The sequence below is a fragment of the Bos indicus genome, chromosome 2 (assembly GCF_029378745.1).
Source record: "Bos indicus isolate NIAB-ARS_2022 breed Sahiwal x Tharparkar chromosome 2, NIAB-ARS_B.indTharparkar_mat_pri_1.0, whole genome shotgun sequence".
Classification (NCBI taxonomy): domain Eukaryota; kingdom Metazoa; phylum Chordata; class Mammalia; order Artiodactyla; family Bovidae; genus Bos; species Bos indicus.
Window position 1 is genome coordinate 44,736,633 of NC_091761.1, and position 21,070 is coordinate 44,757,702.

The 21,070-nt window shown below is 37.3% G+C and overlaps 1 protein-coding gene across 2 annotated transcripts; it reads right to left on the reverse strand.

Moving 5' to 3' along the window:
• Positions 1-2,534: 2,534 nt before the first annotated feature.
• On the reverse strand, positions 2,535-19,636 carry TNFAIP6 (TNF alpha induced protein 6). Of its 2 annotated transcripts, XM_019972854.2 has the most exons (6): positions 19,312-19,621; positions 14,836-14,973; positions 13,235-13,396; positions 9,252-9,480; positions 6,822-6,862; positions 2,535-3,236 (listed from the first exon to the last, which is right to left on the reverse strand). In XM_019972854.2, the coding sequence occupies exons 1-6, from the start codon at positions 19,403-19,405 to the stop codon at positions 3,058-3,060; spliced, it is 843 nt and encodes a 280-aa protein (XP_019828413.2). In that variant the 5' UTR covers positions 19,406-19,621; the 3' UTR covers positions 2,535-3,057. The 2 variants fall into 2 exon arrangements, with proteins under 2 accessions (XP_019828413.2, XP_019828418.2); XM_019972859.2 differs by lacking the exon at positions 14,836-14,973 and having other exon boundaries at positions 19,312-19,636.
• Between the last annotated feature and the right edge of the window lie 1,434 nt (positions 19,637-21,070).

Here is a 21,070-nt window from a genome sequence, read left to right on the forward strand (position 1 = left end):
ACAACCTACTATCTCTCCAATGTGTCCCCTTTCATACTGATTCGACAGCCCTTTAAGCCCCTTTGAGACCTTTACTTCTTTGAGTCTACTGCTTTTCTACTATTCCTTATTTCCTGTCTTCTCTTCACTCTTTATGAATCTAAATTTCCTGAGTTATCATTGCAATGCTGCCTGACCTACATCCTCTATGCCCTTACCCCTGTCTTATCACACTCACTTGGCAAAAGCCCAACTCTGGTGATTCCTACTCTCTCACTAATCTGTCCTTGTCCTTATATCGCTGAACATGGTCAGAGAAAAATAGGCTTGCTGACCCATCTCCAATTAAGGTCCATACTACAGGGAATTCCCTGGCAGTCAGTGGTTAAGACTTCCACTGCAGGGGCACAGATTCTATTGCTGGTCTGGGGACTAAAAAATGTTATGCCATGTGGGGTGGCCAAAAATTTAAAAACAATTTTTTTTAGTTAAAAAAAGAAAGGTCCATATTGCAAAGTTCATATGTGCCCTTCAGTTCAGTTCAGTTCAGTTCAGTCACTCAGTCGTGTCCGACTCTTTGTGACCCCATGGAATTGTAGCATACCAGGCTTCCCTGTCCATCACCAACTCCTGGAGTTTACTCAAACTCGTGTCCAGTGAGTCGGTGATTCCATCCAACCGTCTCATCCTCTGTTGTCCCCTTCTCCTCCCGCCTTCAGTCTTTCCCAGCATTAGGGTCTTTTCAAATGAGTCAGTTCTTCGCATCAGGTGGCCAAAGTATTGGCGCTTCAGCTTCAGCATCGGTCCTTCCAATGAATATTCAGGACTGATTTCCTTTAGGATGGACTGGTTGGATCTCCTTGCAGTCCAAAGGATTCTCAAGAGTCTTCTCCAACACCACAGTTCAAAAGTATCAATTCTTTGGCACTCAGCTTTCTTTTAGGACTTCCCTGGTGGCTCAGACGGTAAAGCATCTGTCTACAATGCCGGGTTCGATCCCTGGGTCGGGAAGATCCCCTGGAGAAGGAAATGGCAATCCACTCCAGTGCTATTGCCTGGAAAATCCCATGGATGGAGGAGCCTGGTAGGCTACGGTCCATGGGGTTGCAAAGAGTCAGACACGACTGAGCAACTTCACTTTCACTTTCAGCTTTCTTTATCGTCCAACTCTCACATCCAAACATGACTACTGGAAAAACCATAGCTTTGACTAGACAGACCTTTGTTTGCAAAGTAATGTGCTATCTAGGTTGGTCATAGCTTTTCCCCAAGGAAAAAGCATCTTTTAATTTCATGGCTGCAATCACCATTTGCAGTGATTTTGGAGTCCCTAAAAATAAAGTCTGTTACTGTTTCCATTGTTTCCCAATCTATTTCCCATGAAGTGATGGGACCGGATGCCATGATCTTTGTTTTCTGAATGTTGAGCTTTAAGCCAACTTTTTCACTCTCCTCTTTCACTTTCATCAAGAGGCTCTTTAGTTCTTCTTCACTTTCTGCCATAAGGGTGGTGTCATCTGCATATCTGAGGTTATTGATATTTCTCGCAGCAATCTTGATTCCAGCTTGTGCTTCCTCCAGCCCAGCATTTCTCATGATGTACTCTGCATATAAGTTAAATAAGCAGGGTGACAATATACAGCCTTGACGTACTCCTTTCCCGATTTGGAATCAGTCTGTTGTTCCATGTTCTAACTATTGCTTCTTGACTGGCATACAGATTTCTTAGGAGGCAGGTAAGGTGGTCTGGTATTCCCATCTCTTGAAGAATTTTCCACAGTTTGTTGTGATCCACACAGTCAAAGGCTTTGGTGTAGTCAATAAAGCAGAAGTGGATGTTTTTCTGAAACTCTCATGCTTTTTCGATGATCCAATGGATGTCGGCAATTTGACCTCTGGTTCCTTTGCCTTTTCTAAATCCAGCTTGAACATCTGTTCACGGTTCATCTGTGAACACGGTTCACATACTATTGAAGCCTGGCTTGGAGGATTTTGAACATTTCTTTGCTAGCTTGTGAAATGAAATGTGCCCTTGCTGCTGCTGCTGCTGCTAAGTCGCTTCAGTCGTGTCCGACTCTGTGCAACCCCATAGACAGCTGCCCATCAGGCTCCCCCGTCCCTGGGATTCTCCAGGCAAGAATACTGGAGTGGGTTGCCATTTCCTTCTACAATGCATGAAAGTGAAAGGTGAAAGTGAAGTCGTGTCTGACTCTTAGGAACCCCATGGATTGCAGCCCATCAGGCTCCTCCATCCATGGGATTCTCCAGGCAAGAGTACTGGACTGGGGTGCCATTGCCTTCTCCAATGTGCCCTTAGTGTGCCCTTAAAACCCACTATTTTCCTAGTCCATTCACTTTCTAGCTTCCCTAGAAGATACGTTCATCTGCTGAGTGAGTATGGCTCACCTGCCACCCAGCCTACCACCCATCCCATTCGGTGTCATAAAGTCCAGCTGATCTACCTCAAAATTTTTTTTATTTTAATTAATCTCTGACTCAGTAATTCTACCTCTAGGACCCTATCTTGAATAATTAGAGGGATGTCCAAATACATATATGTTCAAGGATGTTTATTGAAACAATATTTATAAAAACAACCAATAATTCCCACAATAGAGACAGGTTTACAGAAAGTATGGGACAATCATACCTTGGGCATTTTACAGTTATTCAAAATCATGTTTTTGCAGACTACTCAGTGATAGGGGAAAATGTGTATACCATATAGTTCAAGGTTAAAAATATTCAAGATGTCAAACTGTACATAGAGTAGGATTCAATAATTTGAAGTATGAATACATATAGATGCATATATACATATACCACAAATTGAAAAATGACTAAAAAGTATGTATAAATTTAATGCTTGCTATTTTTATGCAAGGAGATTATGGGAGATTTTATTTTCTCATTCAGAGTTTTCTGTATTTTCCAGTTATCCTCAAATTATCAGGTAATGCTTTCACATTTAGAAAAATAATAAATAAATGTTAATAATAATAATATAAAAGTGAGATCAAAAGTGTTCCAAAAGATAGAAACATAAATATGGAATGTCTTTTTTTTTTTTTTTTTCTTTTATAAATGGCTAAATCTTCCAGCTAAAAAGTTTTTATTTCCAGTAGAAGTAGTACTTGTAGTACTTGCATTCTTTCCTTGACTGGATTTGGATACAGGATCCACTGCAACGTATTTGATTTGGAAACCTCCTGCAGTCACTGAAGCATCACTTAGGAACTTCAATGTCATGACATTTCCTGGGGAGGAGGAAGATGCAGAAGAACCAAGATGTTACTTTCCTTCAATTTGGCTGACAGTTCAAAGACTCATCATTCTCATATGGAGAATATAAAAATTCATGATCAAGACTCCCAGAATTCAGAACTATATTTTCAAATTGTTGAGTCTGTAGTATCATTGCCAGGTGAAGCAAGGACTTCCAGATTTTTCCTGTGGCTCTCTAATCTGTCCTACAGGAAATTTTGTCTATTCTGTTTTAAAAGGTTTTCTTTGTAGAAGGAACATCCATAGAATTACAGGAGAACAGCAGGCAGTTCAAACCAGTGAGATATAGATGGGTTATTTACTAAATGATGGCAACAAACCTTGCATTTGTTAAGAAAAAGAAAAAAAAAAGGAAAAAAAGCCACAAAGCTAGATCTCTCTTTTAAACAAAGCACTTAACTATATTTTACCTGCATTAAAGACCAACATGTACCAAAAATAGAAAAACTTCATTATATGAAATATGTAGGGATATTTTTCTTTTTCATGTGGGAAAAGCCTTCTTAATCCAAATCACAAATCCAGATTTCTTTGCAAAACCCCCATACACACTGAATGCTAATGTTTGGTTTTGTCAAGCACAGCTTTAAATGTCTTTCATCTTATTTTCCACAGTAACATGATGAAGTGCATACTATTAACATAGTCATTTTATAAATGAAATTGAGGCATAGAGAGCCTGAGTAGCTTGCCCAAGGCCACAGGGTTTTAAATGGCAGAACCAGGTTTGAACCTAGAGTTCATACTCTGGTCTACTGCACTCTTCTCAAACTTGGGAGAGCTGCTTAAATGAAAAAAAGAAATGTTTTCTTATAGACTACTCAACTTGTTAAAATAAAAATGGGCACAGTGGGGCCTACTGCTAATTTGCTGGCATCTATCCACATCTATGGCTTCCCACATGGACAGTAATAAAGAATCTGCCTATCAATGCAGGAGACACAGAGTTGTGGGTTTGATCCCTGGATCAGGAAGATTCCTTGAAGAAGGAAATGGCAACCCACTCCAGTATTCTTGCCTGGAAGATTCTACGAACAGAGGAGCCTGGCGGGCTACAGTCTGGGGATCGCTAAGAGTCAGACTCGACCGAACATACACACACGCACACCCCTAAGTGTACATTACTTGTGACCCCGAAATTTCACTTTTAGGAATTGACTCTTAAAAAAAATAGCACTAACAAGTAGAAGTATGAAAATATATAGGGGACTTCCCTGGTGGTTCAGTGCCTAAGACTCTGCACTCCCAATGCAGGGAGCCAGGGTTCAATCCCTTGTCAGGGAACTGTATCCTACATGCCACAACTAAGACCCAGCACAGACAAAGGAATAAATGTATATTTTTAAATGTCTAGTGGAATGTTGACTAGCAAAAGACAAAAAAATCAGCAACAACTGCCTTCAGGATGTTAAATATTGCTGTATGACAAATTATGGCACCTATTAAGAGTCATTAAAAAGAATTCGAGTGATCTAAATATACAGGGCTTCCCGATTACACTGTGACTTTGAAGTAGCTCCATAGTCTCCATGTATGTAATGTTTGTTACAGGAAGACATCTGGAAAGATGGACACCACATAGTTGTCCAATGCCTTTCTTGGGTAGGGAGAGGTGAGAAGAGTGGGCACTTTCTTTCCTTATATACCTTTTATTAAAGTGGTACACGGAGAAGGCAATGGCACCCCACTCCAGTACTCTTGCCTGGAAAACCCCATGGATGGAGGAGCCAGGTGGGCTGCAGTCCATGGGATCGCTAAGAGTCGGACACGAATGAGCGACTTCTCTTTCACCTTTCACTTTCATGCATTGGAGAAGGAAATGGCAACCCACTCCAGTGTTCTTGCCTGGAGAATCCCAGGGACGGGGCAGCCTGGTGGGCTGCTGTCTATGGGGTCACATAGAGTCGGACACGACTGAAGTGACTTAGCAGTAGCAAAGTGGTACAACTATGGGTAGTTTTTAGTTTATTTTCTGTTTTTGTTTTTTAATATAAATATCCTGGGGTGAGTAAGCATATATTTAAGAAGAAAACTAGATTAAAATGTTAACAGCAGTATCTTGACTGAGAGGATAGTACTTTAAACTTATTTTGTATATTCTTTTTCTATTACTCTGTATCAGTGTGTATTCTTCCTGCTGTTTTGCTAAATCTTTGGCATTTTATTTAATTATGTTCTTTCTGTTGATTTGTTTCTCTTTGAATAATAAATTGTGTGGGTTTTTCTTTTTTTAGTTTCTCGCAGTTGTGCCAGAAAAACACTGATTTGGTGTTACATTTGGAGTCTGTTTTAGACAAAATAAGAAAAATGTCAATTTTCAGGCTTCCTTTGGATTCTCCCTCTGTTTCACTTTTTTAAAAATAGAATTCTCACCCCCCTCCCAACTACCCTCCTACATCTCATAAAATGTCTTCTTTTAGTTTTCTGTTAACATGAAATATGTTCTCAAGTAAAGAATAAGAGATAAATAAAAAGTTTAAAAGATTACTCTTCCTAAGGAGATTGTGACATAGTAATGAATTAATAAACTTTAAGCATTAATCATTCCAGTACTGAACAAGAATTTCCATCTCTTGCAATGATTCATCAATGAAAATTGCAGGCACTGCAAAGCTAGGGTGTGGGACTAATTCAGCTTGTAGTATCTCAGTTTAAGGACTGTTTGGAAACTGCAATTCAATGTAGCTTTGGTGTTTTTAGTTGCAGAAGTATTGTGATAATTTTTTTTTTTTTTTTAATGTTTTGGAGGAAAACAAGCCAGGATGCGAATTACTGGTGTGAGTGATGAAAATAAAGAGAAAAATGAAGACATCGAAGAAAGTAAAAGTTCTTAGCCAGAAAGTAGCAGTTTGACGCAACAGCAGTGGTATTGCTCATTGCGATAAATGTATGCTGCTCCTGGAACATTTCTTGGTGCACATTTCAAGGAACAGTCTCATAAAATAATTAGCAAGAGGAAAAAGATCTGGAAAACATTGCTCACTATAGTTAGTCTTTTAAGATTAACTATGCATAATTAGCATAGTAAAAGTTCTCTAATGTCTTCTAACAAAGAAACCTGTTTAACCCAATGTTTCCCCAATTTACCTGACCTTAGAGCCCTTTTATCATGTAATATCTATTAGAAACACCTAACAGATCTGTGATCTTCATAAGACTTCCTTGGGATTGCTGTACTAATGTGAAAATGCAATAAATACAATTTAAAATTTTTTTCAGTGATAAATGATATTTTTAACAACATGGCAAATTACTTCAATCCTTTATCGATGAAAACTTTGGGCCTTTTGTTACCACATTTTATGGGAATTATAAGATACAGCAGTATTTATGGATTTGCAGACCCAAGACTATTTCAGACTGCATGTCCTGCAAGTAACCAGAGACTACACACTTTTTAAGTTTAAATAGTTCTTTGCCTTTTGCAAGCTAGCAAGCCCTGTCTGTCTTCAGTTCTCAACTTTAAAAAGTTATGTAGTAATAACTGTTGGATCCTTCACTTTCAGTGACACTGAGAAAGCAAATCATAGTTTTGTTCCTCAATTTAGAGCCATTACCTGTACTAATGATGTCTTCTGGAAGCTCATCTCCACAGTATCTGAAAGAGAATTTTTAAAAAGGAGAGGTCACATGAATAATTATAATATAGCTCTTGCAAGTGACTAACTGATAATTGATGTACTTTAAATTTCTCCTAAGAGGTGCGTGGGTGCGTGTGTGCTCAGTCGTACCTGACTCTTTGCAACCCCATGGACTATAACCCGCCAGGCTCCTCTGTCCATGGAAATTTTCCAGGCAAGAATACTGGAGTGGGATGCCATTGCCTACTCCAGTTCCTCTAAGTACTGGCTCTGCTGCTGCTAAGTCGCTTCAGTCGTGTCCAACTCTGTGCGACCCTGTAGACGGCAGCCCACCAGGCTCCCCCGTCCCTGGGATTCTCCAGGCAAGAACACTGGAGTGGGTTGCCATTTCCTTCTCCAATGCATGGAAGTGAAAAGTGAAAGTGAAGTCACTCAGTCGTGTCTGACTCCCAGCAACCCCATGGACCGCAGCCCACCAGGCTCCTCCGTCCATGGGACCCTCCAGGCGAGAGTACTGGAGTGGGGTGCCAGTAATGGCTCACTTTTCTATTCTACTTTATTTTTACTAGAATTTATAAGAGAGCCTGTGTGAGTGCTAAGTTGCTTCAGTATGTCTGACTCTGTGTGACCGGATGGACTGTAGCCCACCAGGCTCCTCTGTCCATGGGATTCTCCCGGCAAGAATACTGAAGTGGGTTGCCATGCATTCCTCCAGGGAATTTTCCCGACCCTGGGATTGAACCCAAGTCTCTTACATCTCCTGCACTGGCAGGCAGGTTCTTTACCACTAGAGCTACCTGGAAAGCCCTTGTAAGAGAGAAGAGAGGCTAAAATATTGTTTGAAATAGACTTCTTGCAGTATTGAGATTCTTAGGAAAGAATTTGTGGCATTTCTACTCTGTGTGTCTACAAAGTTTTTGTGTGGTAAACAATTTGAATCTATTTGGGAAATTTTAAAAATTTGTTTCTGATTAATCTCATGAAGTTTTCTTCACAGTTAAAGAAGAATGGGGGTGTGACTGATTTAAAAAGGAAAAAATTACGTTGGACCTTATAAGATGATTTTTATCTTATCTTATTCAGATTTTTATCTGAATCATGGCTTGAAAGGAATTCCCTTGCACATAATTATATAGAAAGTAAGGGTTTTTGTTAGTTTCTAATGAAAAAGTAGTTTATTCCAGAGAAGGAGAAAGTCTATCATAAAGGTAAATCACACAATATAATCCAATAAATAACAAATTAGCCTGTAGCTTAAAAGTCATTTTATCTAGAACTGTAATTGATTTCTGAAACTAGATTTAGAATAAAAATGTTATCTTAAGTCCCAAGGTAGGAGGTCCGTTCTTTCAAAAAAGACTTTGTTCTTAAGTCCTCAGATCCTACTTCTAGTCTTCTTCAAACTATTTTTTAAAACTATTTGTATTTCTTTCCATAGTAGTAGTCTCAGCTAAAGAACAAAACAACAGCAAAAAAACACTTTCCATCCAAAAACTGCTATTCATTTATGCAAGAAATGCCTTTGTTTGTCTTTCTACTTAAGTTACAGATTTCAAAGTCAATAAAAAGATATTGTCTATTATTTTAAATTATCCCCACTACTATTTTCTTTCATTAAATTACTACCATGGGTAATAGAGAATTTATAACCAATAATCCATTGATGATAGATATTTAAAATACACATTAAGTGGGGACCTGAATATATAAAACACCTAACTGTGCTCTCTTTAATTTATAATATTTCATACAATGTTGCAAAATTTGTATTGTAAAATGTAAACTATATTAAAGATACTGGGTGAGAACACGCACCAAAAATATTGTGTCCCAGGATGTTGAAAAACCAGGAGAGAAATACTGAGGAAAGGAACATTTGTTTTTTCATGGCAAAGAAAGCTATTTTTAAGAAGATACCCACTGTATAATTAGCTGAACTGTATGAGAGAAGGGGCTCTAGAGTACTTGTTTAGCCTGTATCCTTAATGCTTAGTACAGTGCTTTGTACACAGAAGAAAGGCAACAATTACTGAATTTAGGTTGACAGAAATCAGAACACTTAAAAACCCCAACAAATTTCCCATCCTACATATCTTCTTTCTCCTGTTAGTCAGATCTTGAGGTCTGCCTAAATAGAATATTTAACTGTTACAACTTAGCAAATCAAAAAGTAGCTATCACTATTTTAATCATAAGTAGACGTAGCAGCTGACTATGGCTTGTTAGGACTAACAGTGGAAAGAAAAATCTTCGTTAGGAAAGTTAGGAAAGGAAAGAATGTTGCAGGGGAATAGATAAACTGGAAAATCAATATTGTAGGGGAGGGGCAGTTGGGGGGAAATTAAAGAAGCATCATGCAAAATATCAGATGTTCATTAGCTTCCTGTATGGAGAAGCAACACATACCTTCCCACAAAGCCGTGGACATCATCGTAACTGTCATATACTTCAACATAGTCAGCCAAGCAAGCTGGGTCATCTTCAAGGTCAAAGTCCAAAAAACTCAGGTGAATGCGCTGACCATACTTGAGTCTAATGTGCCAGTAGCAGATTTGGTTATCATCATACTCATTTGGGAAGCCTGGAGATTTAAAAATTCTCTTTGGATCTGTAAACACACCACCACACTCCTTTGCTGAAATGAGAAAAGAAAAAATAAAGCATTTAAAAAGATGATTCCTACTTTAAAAAGATATTCATTTCTTAGTGTCCATCTATTTAGTACTTTTTATGAAATAAAAATAAAGACATGAATAAATATATAGCCTCCCTAGTATATTGTGTGTAATTGTAGCTGAAGAATAACTATTTTTTTTGTTAATAGTTGCTAAATTCTCAAAAATAAACATAGACCACTTGTGATTTTTTTAAAAAAAGTAAAGTAGCAAAAAGAAATAATTGTGCTCCTGTTTACATTTCTTGCTCTGTTCACATTTTAAGCACAGAGCACACATCTTAAGTGCACACTTAAATGTGTTTTGACAAATCTTGATACATATACCTACCTGTATTGCCAACATATACGTACTTCACCAACATATATCTATATCACCAGCTATGACAGGGATTTTGTCCTGTGGTGTCACCACTGTGTCTTCAGGGACTTGAACACTTAGAATAATGCATCCAATAAATTCTGTTTGGAAAATCCTTATAAAGACCACTAGGGAACTTGAAGGTCATTCTAATCCAGTTAAAAGGAAGAATTTATAATCATTCTATACTCCTTTTACTGGTTTAAATTAGCAACTTAATTCTAATACGATTTGAGGATTTGGTGGAGATATCTCTGTTGATTTTTTCAAGTCATTTACCATTTCATAGATTTCTGTCATGTCCCATAACCTCTTATAAGAGCGAACAATCTCTACCAGAACAGTAATTTTGCAGTATGACCTAGAAGGAAAGCTATAGAAGGGTCCCAGCTCATTTTAATTCCATATCAACTAAATGTCTAGTGTCTTAAAAAAAAGATGGAAACTGGAAATTCAAAAATAATCTGAGTGGTGGTGTGGAGGTGGTGACTTTGGTAGTATTCAAAGATATTTTTATTGTATCAATTAGAGGCTTTTTACAAGAATATTCTTCTTTAAAATAACTATGATAAAAAATTGTGCTAGAATCCCTAACACCATAGAGGTTAAGGAGCTTGTGTCTCCAGGGCAGAATAGGCTCTTAGAAAGGCCAGGGAGTGACAAGGAAGGTCAGCAACCTAGTCTGAGCTCGGTGACCAGTCTGTACCTCAGTGTCTTCATTGATAAAATAAATGTAGTCATGCCTCTTCTGTTACCTCCCTCACAGCACTATTCTGAGGATAAATATAGAGGATAGCTTAATGGTATTATGCAAAGTGTAAGCTATTCATATTGTTATTAAATATTATAAAATATATAGTGTTTATGTGCACATAAGGGGCTTCCCTGGTGGCTCAGATGGTAAAGAATCTGCCTGTAATGCAGGACACCCAGGTTGGATCCCTGGGTTGGTAAGATTCCCCTGGAGAAGGGAATGGCTACCCACTCCAATATTCTTGCTGGAGAATTCCACGGACAGAGGAGCCTGGTGGGCTACACAGTCCATAGAGTCTCAAAGAGTCAGACGTGACTGAGTGACTAACAAGTGCCTACTTTGGGAGTGATTTTCCCTGTCCCATAGCATCCTACATTTACATATATATAATATCTATATATAAATAATATTTACATATATATATATTCTGTACACATTTTCCCAGAGTGAAAAGTATTTAGCCTCTATGAGAAATAAATACAACTTACAAAAATTTGTAAGTTAATTTGGCATTCTTATAAAAGAGCAATGAAATGTACAGAATCCTAGGAGACTTGTTCTTACTCAATTCTCAGCTTACTTTTAGATTCAGTGACGTGCTGATTATTTAGGATGTGGTTAACCTGAAGGGGACAGGGGGCCGCCTGAACTAGCAATGGGAGAAACACAGTTCACTGAAAAATGATTGAAATGAAAAAAAAAATCATAACAGTATCAGGAAAATAATGATTATTAATTAATCAATATCTCCAAGTTAGAGTAAGAAGAGAAACGCCTATATAAGTATATTTAAGGAAAAGGGGGAGTTCCCTGGTGGCCTAGCGGTTTGGATTCTGGGCTTTCACTTCCTTGGCCTGGGTTCAATCCCTGGTTGGGGAACTGAGATCCTGCAAGCAGTGCAGCACAACCAAAAAAAAAAAAAAAAGGAAGAGAAGAGGGGAGAGAGAGGAAAAGGAGGAATATAAATTATAAACAGTGACTAAATATAGGACTAAATGTTGTATGTGTGCTTGCGTGCTCAGTTGTATCCAACTGTTTGTGACCCCATGGACTGTAGCTAGCCAGGGTTCTCTGTCCATGGAATTTCCCAGGCAAGAATACTGGAGTGGGTTGCCATTTCCTACTCCATAAATGTAGTATAGTCCAGGCTTAATGCATGTCAAAGTGGTTTGAAAGAGTCTATGTGAATGCACTGTAAGTATTTATTCATATTTTGTCTCAAGTGAGAGTAGGTGATAGCTCTAGACAAAATTCTTTTCTACCAGAGTACATATTATTTTGAGATATAGGTTAGCTACAAATGTGAGAAACTGTTCTCCAATGACTAATATTATTAAACAGTAACAAATTCTATAATACTATGCTAGAACTTCACTGTAACTCTCCTACTGTGCTACAGACTTTCTCATAAAGTAGATCCAAATGGGATACCACCTGAGGATATTTATGATCATAAATGTAGGAAATAGTTTGTGACATGTTGTAACAGTTTGTAATATTATCCTGGGGGAAATAAATCCCCAAACAGTCTACTTTTTCTCTAAGAGCGTGGAGCAAGAATTACTCTTCATAGTAATTATGATGAGTTAATTTTCTCTTTAAAGTTTTCCTGACTACAATCAACCATGGAAAAAGAATATGAATAAAACATATACTATATAATAATAACTAGAATATCCAGTATATATTCATTAAAAAAAAACACAGAGTGGGAGTTGCTTAGTTTGGAAGTTTAAGAGTTTATATACAAAAAGAAATTAGGAAAAACAATTTGTTTATTCTGTCTCCTTTTTCTCATTCTATTAAAAAGATAACTTTGAACAGTTAACATTTTGTAGTATTATACTACTTCATGCTGCTGCTGCTGCTAAGTCGCTTCAGTCGTGTCCGACTCTGTGCGACCCCATAGACAGCAGCCCCCCAGGTCCCGCCGTCCCTGGGATTCTTCGGGCAAGAACACTGGAGTGGGTTGCCATTTCCTCCTCCAATGCATGAAAGTGAAAAGTGAAAGTGAAGTCACTCAGTTTTAGCTAATTCACTGTGATAAGTTTATAATCTGCTTTTTTTTTTTTTTCCTTTGTGCACAGGAAGTTCCCTGGCACAGAAAACTAAATTTGAGATCTCACTTGCCTACTAATTATCAGCTGTCTGATCTGGGGAAAGTACTTAAGTTCTTGAACTTTCGGTTTCCTGAATTCTAAAATGAGTATAACAACTCCTTGAAGAGTTGTGAACATTAAGTGACAGTGTGGATGAAGGGACATAAGTCAGTGTTTGGCACAACATAATCGTTCAATAAATGGTAGTTGTTATTAATAATTATCATTACTGGGGACTTCCCTGGTGGTCAAGTACTTAAGAGTCTGGCTTGCAGTACAGGGCCCACAGGTTTGAGCCCTGGCTGGTGAACCAAGATCCCACATGCCATGGGGCAGCTGAGCCTACACGCTGCAACTAAGACCTGACGCAGCCAAATGTACATTTAAAAACTTTGTAAAATTATCGTCATTAAATTGATTTGTCTCTAGAAAAAGAAGACATTTCTTTTTCATAACATGTAACTGTTTTTGTATAGTATAAAATTACTGTTTTCCACAAACCATGTGGGTTGTAGCAATATGCGTCCCATCTTTCACTTCTATTGAGACGGATTCCGTAATCGATAATACCAGTTTTTCCAAATCCACAGTTGGGCCCTGGCTTCACAATAGGGTATCCAACTCTGCCCTTGGCCATCCACCCAGCAGCACAGACATGAAATCCTGCAAGAGAATGGAAGTGTAATGGCTTAACTTGTATGTTCCCTCAGCTGAGCAAAGGTCATCTCCACCAAGATGGCCCCTCCCAACAGGGACAGTGTCTTAACTGCCGAAATCCAGTTCATATATAAGGGGAAAAACGGTTTTCTTAAAAAATAAAGCTTGAACACATATAAAAGTTCTTATAACATCTGACTTTTACTAGAAAATGACATCTTGGCAAAAAAAAAAAAAAAAAAAAAGATGGGCTAAGAAATAATGATACCATGGATATGAAAACAATCCAATTTCAGAGCTGGCTTCTTATCACAAATAACCCTACTAGTGCCATGAGATAACTAAAATTATCACCAATACTGAAAAAAATTTTTTCAAATGATTGTGTCTCTTTCAGTATCAATTAAGATATTGCTAATATTTTTAAAAATTTGAATAAAGATAAAAGTACTCAACATTTCAAACAAAGCCTCAGCCCTGTTTTCCTTGCTCAGCTTTGGAGGCTCTTTTAATATTTGCCAATGCCATTCAAGAACGATTTGACTACAAGTCCCTGGTGGCTAGTAATGGCTCTGGCTTTTGCATGTATCATTCCAGTTACTGTGTCACACACAGCCCTGTGGGTATAGTCTGAGCCGTCATCTGGGGAAGACTCTGGGCCATTTTTGAAAACTCCTTCATTTTGTCTTGGGTAATATAAAATATTTTCATGAGCTTTGCCAGGTATGTTCCTGTAAGCAAAGGGATTTCTTTAATGGAGAAGATAATTCTGAATGGAGGTGGCCTTTTGGATTCTCCTGAAAGTCCAGGAGAGACAGTAGCAGCCCCCTCACTCTCTCCCAATCCCTAGCTTTTATTATAAAGAAGCAAACAGTATTTGTTAATTACTGAGTTTTCACCAGGTGTCCTGACATCATCTTCCCAGTATCTTTCATCTGGTGCTTTACAACTCTTTTCCTCATGGCTTTTGATCCTAAAATACAAATGTATTCTCCCACTTAATGTTAAAAAAGAAAAGGAAAAACTTGAAAAAAAATCACTAAATTCACTGTTTCTTCTACCAAGTGAATTTCTCTGTAAGATTCAACATAATAACATCATTTAACAGCTGAGGAAACCCACAGAGATCAAGAAAAGATAAAATGGTATAATATTAAAAATGAATAGCAATGGCTTAGAATTAATGAGGAAATTAAATGATATCGAGATGATATCTTCATTTTCTTTTGACTTTAATTTATTTGCTCTGAATGGGAGGTGACCCCAACTCAGTTGCTTGTTTTAGAAACTGTCCACCATCTAGCTCTAGGGAGAGAAAATGGGAGAAGCCAGAGGAACTATTAGAAGAGGTGGAGAAGTAAGTCTTACTAAGTGGTTGCAGGAAAGGTGGAAAAACTTTTTTTCCAAGGGTGAAAAAGAAGAAATATTATATTCAAAGCAGTTACCAATTTTTCTGGCTGCCTCTAACTGCTTGTAGGTGGCAAGATGGCCACCTTCATATTCACACACCGCCTTCGCTTCTGCATAGGTGAGCTTGTATTTGCCAGACCGTGCTTCCCTGTGGTAGACGCCTGCTGCTTGTTCTGTGAATTCACAAAATGTCGTAAATGCACTGTTATCCATTCTTGTTGAACAAGGGAAATTTTGTGGCCTCATCTGGAAGATTACATCAGCTATTGTTCCTGCCAAAGGGTTCCCTGGGTCGGCTGCCTTGAGTGGCTGAGTTTTCATTGTTAGAAAGCTTTGGGAAACATTTTGAATGAGGGGAATTTTGGGGGGATACAGAGAGAAACTCGAGACTAAGTTATGTTTTTGAACTGAGAGCCTGAAATAAAGTTTTAATACAGCATTGTATTTCTGCACTGTCCAAAGGTGATAAAGTTTTAACTTGTTTTTTTTGGCTTTGTTTTAAAAACTTGGAAAGGTAAACACTAGGAAAAGAAAAGGAATGAAAATTGGCTCATAATGAAGGAGAAAAATAAGCCAAAATATCCACTTGAGAGAAATGAGTAATGCAATGTCGTTGAGAATTTAGTAAACAAATAAAAAACAGAGAAACAGTTTGAAAGAATCCAAAGGCACCAAATAGTGCATTAAAGAAAAGAAAAATAGATATAACTACAGCTGAGAAAAAGTGGAACACACCTGACTACCAGTTCCTAAGTTCTTTACCTGGTTTGTCTTTTTTTAGTTCCCGTTTGTTCCCAGCACATTTTAGATGGTATTAAGTCTTACGTGAGCTGTCTCCTAGTAGATCACTGTTAAAATTGATTGTTTTGAGTTTGGAGTGCATTTTGCCATAGAAACAATGTGAAAAGATTCCCAGGACAATAATCATAACATAGCTCTAATAGTTCTGTGTAGACTATCAAGATTATTGTTAAGTCTTTTACCCCGACCTATGTAATCAGACACCATTAAGACCATTTCCAACAAGAATTTATATTTCTAGCCTTGCAGCAAGATATGAATCCAGCAGTATTAGAAATACTGTTCCTTACTCTCTACCCAAAGCTGAAGTTGACAATGCCAGTTCAATAGGAGAAGCTGCTTGGCATTTTCCCTGCTTTTCTATACTCATGAGATCCTGCTCTTATAGCTTATATGGTAAAAGCCTATCACGCATACACAGTGCCTTAGTCTGATACTTAGAGGTCAGAAAACACAAGGAACATCAAAGTCATTTGCCCTTTTGAGAGTTACCTACTTTCCAAGTGTCCTTCATAGGTAAAGCTTCATTGACTCAACTTTTACCAGTTTCCAATGTAGCTGTTTTAAGAATTTACCATGAGGTACTTTGCTAGGTTCTGGGGAATCAAGCCCTGTTCTTAAGCAACTTGGGCACTAATGGGCAAGGCAAGTGCATCTATTTTGAAGTACAGGGATACTGAGGCTTTTAGTAGAGAAGAGGAACATGTAGTACTTACTAATATATGTGATGGAGATGATTGTTACTTTTTAAAAATGTTAGAATTGTATTTGTTCTCTAAAAGATCTTTATTTGAAAAAAAATTATTTTGTCTTCACAGATTTCTCAAACTAAAATTTCCTGTATATTTTACTCCCCAAATAAAAATCTGATGTATTAGAAACAAGACAGCAAGGTAAGTCCCACATCACCAAATGAAGACTTAAGTATAGTTTCAGCTTACCCAGAAATGGAATCTTAAACCAGTCAGTCAGAAGACTCCTGATCATCACTAGTTAGATCATCTGCCTGATAGACCGCTGCTATCCCCTAAAGGAATGTAACTTAGCCATCAAAAGCCTACTTTTTTGCTAGTAAAACTTCCTTATGCCTGCTCCTTTCTGCCTATGAAAGTTTTGCATTTTGTACCACTCCTTGGAGCTCCTTCTGTTAAATTGGATGCTGCTGAATTCAAATGGATTGTTGCTCAGATAAACTCCAAATTTTAAGTATGCCTCAGTTTTTCTTTTAACAGAGGTTTGGAGGGGAAAAAAATAAGCAGAAAGATTAAAAAAATAATTTAAGTTTTCTTCCCAGTAGTTTTTCTTAAAACTTTGGTACCTCTTGAAGCTTGTCTAGTAATAAGATAGTAACAAATAGCAGCGATGTCTATACTATAATTTTTAATTGATTAAATGATACTAATATTCCACATTGCTCCTGAAAGAGACCCAAACTTCCTATTATCTTGCCTTATGAACAAGTTGAGAACTCTTGGCATGTGTACTTGAATATTTTAAGCACAGATTTATTTTAAAATATTTCTTAATTCAGAATTTATACTACTAAAATGGTCCTTTGAATAATGAGTCTTAATCTAAAGAGTTTCACCTTTCAGAAGAAGTAATAATTTATTAATTTTTCTAGTTGTCATTCATTAAAATTGAAAATCTGCTTAACCAATAATTTCCTTTTCCTTTTATTAATAGTAAGTGGTAACAGTAGCAGGTTGGCTCTGATTTCTACTTCTGGTTCTGTGATAGACCAGTTGTGTGACCTTGTATAAATTACTGCTTGAACCTCAGTTTCTTCATCGATCAAATGGGACTAATGATAGTTATTTTTTGGAATATACAAACCATGAAACCTATAAGCATTGCTTCTGGATCCTAGTAGGAGCTCATGATAATGTTACTTTTCCCTTCTCCTTTTTCAGATTCGAAACAGTGTTTAAAAGGAATTGCTTATTTGTACATTTTTAAATTTTCCATTTAAACTAGTTGGAGTCACTTGTCCTTATGTGTCTTAAAATTTACTATCTAAGAAATTAGAGTATACAGGAGTTAAAAATAAACCTTAGGGTCCCTTACTTCAGACTTCTCATTTTACCAGCATGGAACTGAGACCAAGAATTTTAAGTGCTTATTCTAGATAGTTGCTAGCAGATTCCTGCCTTATAATTCAACTCTCTTCCCCCTCTAAACAGTTTTCTAATACTACATTGATCTAACCAACTATAAACAGTTTATGCCAGGCTGACTGGGTCAATAATTTGTCCCACTTTGAAGCAATATGCAATCACTCCAGGCCACAGATGTGCAGCATACTATTAACAAATATTTGGGTTTGCTTCCCTCTACCTCTGGGACAGAATTCTATTGTCCAGGTTTCTATTTTGGTGATATACAACATCACTTAAAAAAAAAAAAAACAAACCCCAAACTACATTTTACTTCATCATTAGAGAATTTGACAGAATTTCAGTTTATCCGTTTGGGTTCAACTCTTACTAGCTTTATGAGCCTCTTTTTCATTTCTGACAAATAGGTGTATGTTTCCCAAGTTCAATGGTGTGTAATGAAAATAAACAGAAAGACTTGCTCATTCCTCTAGTAAATTCCAGACCCCATCTTGGCCAAATGGATTGCTCTGTTCAGCATGAAAGTAGTTCGCTGGCTCAAGCTGAAAAAAGAGGCAGTAAGGCTGTGCATTGCAAATTGAGCTTTTTAATGAAATCCGCATGGCTGTAGTTATTACCAGAAAGAAATACGCTGAAAGGGAAGATATTCTACAACTCTGTGCCGCTTAGCAAGCATAAAATCAAGATCTAGGTTAATTTTGCTTTCTTTTTATTTCTTTGTTTTATATAAGGATCTGTCGATTCTCTTCTTGAGCAATTCAAATTCACCATCAGATACAACAGTGAACATAAAGCAATAATAATCTGTATCATGAGAATTAAAACATTGTTTAGAGTACTCTATGGAGCATTTGGGGTTTTATCTATTTAGTTTTTTTTTTTTGGTCTATTGTTTATATTCTCAGTTAGGCCTATGTCATTTCCTTACATTTAACAAAACAAAACAAAACAACAAAAAAACTTTACTTGTCTAACAGAAGAGGTAGTAAAGTATTTAAATGGCTAGCTCAAACAAAAGAAATCAAGTGATAAGAATGCATTCAGAAATACAAGCTTTTTTCATTTTTTCTATATTACAAGATGGCTTTGTAAAACTAGTTGAAAGATGTTTGGAAAAACGTGAGCTATACTACAGGTCAGAGTACACAGAGCAGTGATTGTAAAATTATTTTATATTCTAATTTACCTGTTATAATTCTCTTATGGTTACCTGTTATGAAATCTGACTGCAAATGCATTGAAATAAGAACAAAATAATGTATTAGTAACTTTATTTTGTTAAAGACACTTTCCCCATTATACTACCACACCTGCTTTGAAAATTTTAAAGGGCATATTCATATGGGCTATAAATATTAACCTCTATTTTCTACTCAACAGTTCACTTTATAAAAAGCTATTCTAAAATTTTAGAAGGCAGGAGCACTTAAAAAAGAGTTGATATATACACTCCATCAGCTGTTTTTCCCAAACAATTTTCTTAGAAAACATCAGCCTTAACTAGAAGAGAAAAATTTACAGCTTTGATTCACTTCTGTATGAATTCAAAGAAGTGATTTCCCCAGCAAGAAGCTCATGAGTGAAGTTTCTTACCAAGCCATATGGAGTTATGAAAAATTCCATTCTTGAATCCCCATCCGTGAGCCTCTTCCCATAGCAGGACAAATAAGTAAATTAAGATGATCATATCTCAGTCGTAGAGAAGGAATGTCCTGTTAAGGGCTGCTTGGGATAAATTCTCAGAGCAGAGGCTGAAATGTGCCTGAAACATCTGGTTTCCACATCTTTAAATGTGTTTTTTTTTTTTTTTTTTCAGCTGTGAGGTCAGCAAGCGCCCTCCAATGGCATTTTCTGCTGTAGAGTTACACAATTAACTCACTGTCTGAGGCAAATCCTCTGACTCATTTGCATTGGCAACTCAAACTAAGGATATAGAACGATCATCTACATTTTAAAATTCACTTACTTGGAAAGGGGATCATTTATTCTGTCTGTCACGGACACTCTTCTGTTAGAAAGTTCTCTATAACTTGGTGCAGATTCAGCAGTGGTTTCAAAAAACAAAAGAGATTTTAAGAGAAACCCCGAGTATCTCATTTGCAGTAAGTCAAATGCGGTATGGGGTTTGGGGTTAAACACTAATCTTGAACTTGACCCTGGTAGTATTACTGATACTTCAGTTTCCCCTAAACATTGTCAAGCTTGAATAGAAGGTTTGAAACAATAAGTGTGCATAGTTGGCCAATTCTGAACTATCTCCAGTGTTGTAGGATTTCTTTACTTTCTTTTCTGTCTGCTTCTGTCTTAGGGTGGGGTTTGTTGCAGTCCTTAGATTATTGTGGTCCAAGGTAGGTAAATACATCATTTTTCAGAAAAGTAGTTCAATTTCAGATGTTTAGGACATTCCAGCAGTTTGGGGCTATCTTATTAGAACACAACATTTTCCAGGTCACAAATCCTTGTTATTTTGGGAGGAAGGTGGGTTAGTAGATTGTCATAAAGTTAATTAAAATACGGTGCTAGCTTCCCCACTCTAACTTTGAAGATTATCAAAATAATAATAGGTTCAGTTAACATAGTGAAGTCACCATGCCTTAAAATACCCAAACTTTCCTCTCCTCTTGTGCAGGGTCTTTGGGTAACCTATTTGGTAATACCCCACTGCTCTGATGCTCCCTGGCCTTTCCTGTTGATTGACAGCCATTCAGGGAGGGGCAGCTTTGACATCTCTTTCTCATTGGTCATTCTTTGCTACTTATCCTCTCTACTCCTGCTACTAAACTGCTTCCATTTGTTCCTATTATATTAATTTTTCTCATGCTTTCTTAGTTCCTCCTTTGATATTTAATCTTTGGAAACCATCAGCTTTCTGGACTTGCTCTGATCTAAAGTTAACTTGAATCTCTTAGGCAGCTTTGCATTGTACATCAAAGGCGTGCCCTGATCTCATCTCCCCTGGAAAGAGCAGTTGTAGGAGGTAGGCTGAGGTTACAGAATTTACTGGACACTCACTGAGGTTGGATAAAGCTGTCAGGATTCAAAAATCTCTACTTTGGACCCAGAGCAAATGAGAGATGAGATGATTATATACCAGCTCACCCACAGAATTTTGAGGGTTTAAGTTTGGTGCCAAGAAGAATCTAGTCTAGACCAGGTAGGTGTGACTAAGACAGGTATGGTCAGCGGGAATAGGATGAAGAGATAGTTGGAAGGAACAAACCATGATATTTCTCTGGAAAATGGAATTATATGACTATTTTAAGCCATGGTTTAGGAAGTAAATATAACTTTACTTGCAACTTACGCAAGGCAACAACTGAACCGTCACAGCTTTTCCCATTCTTTGCCTGGT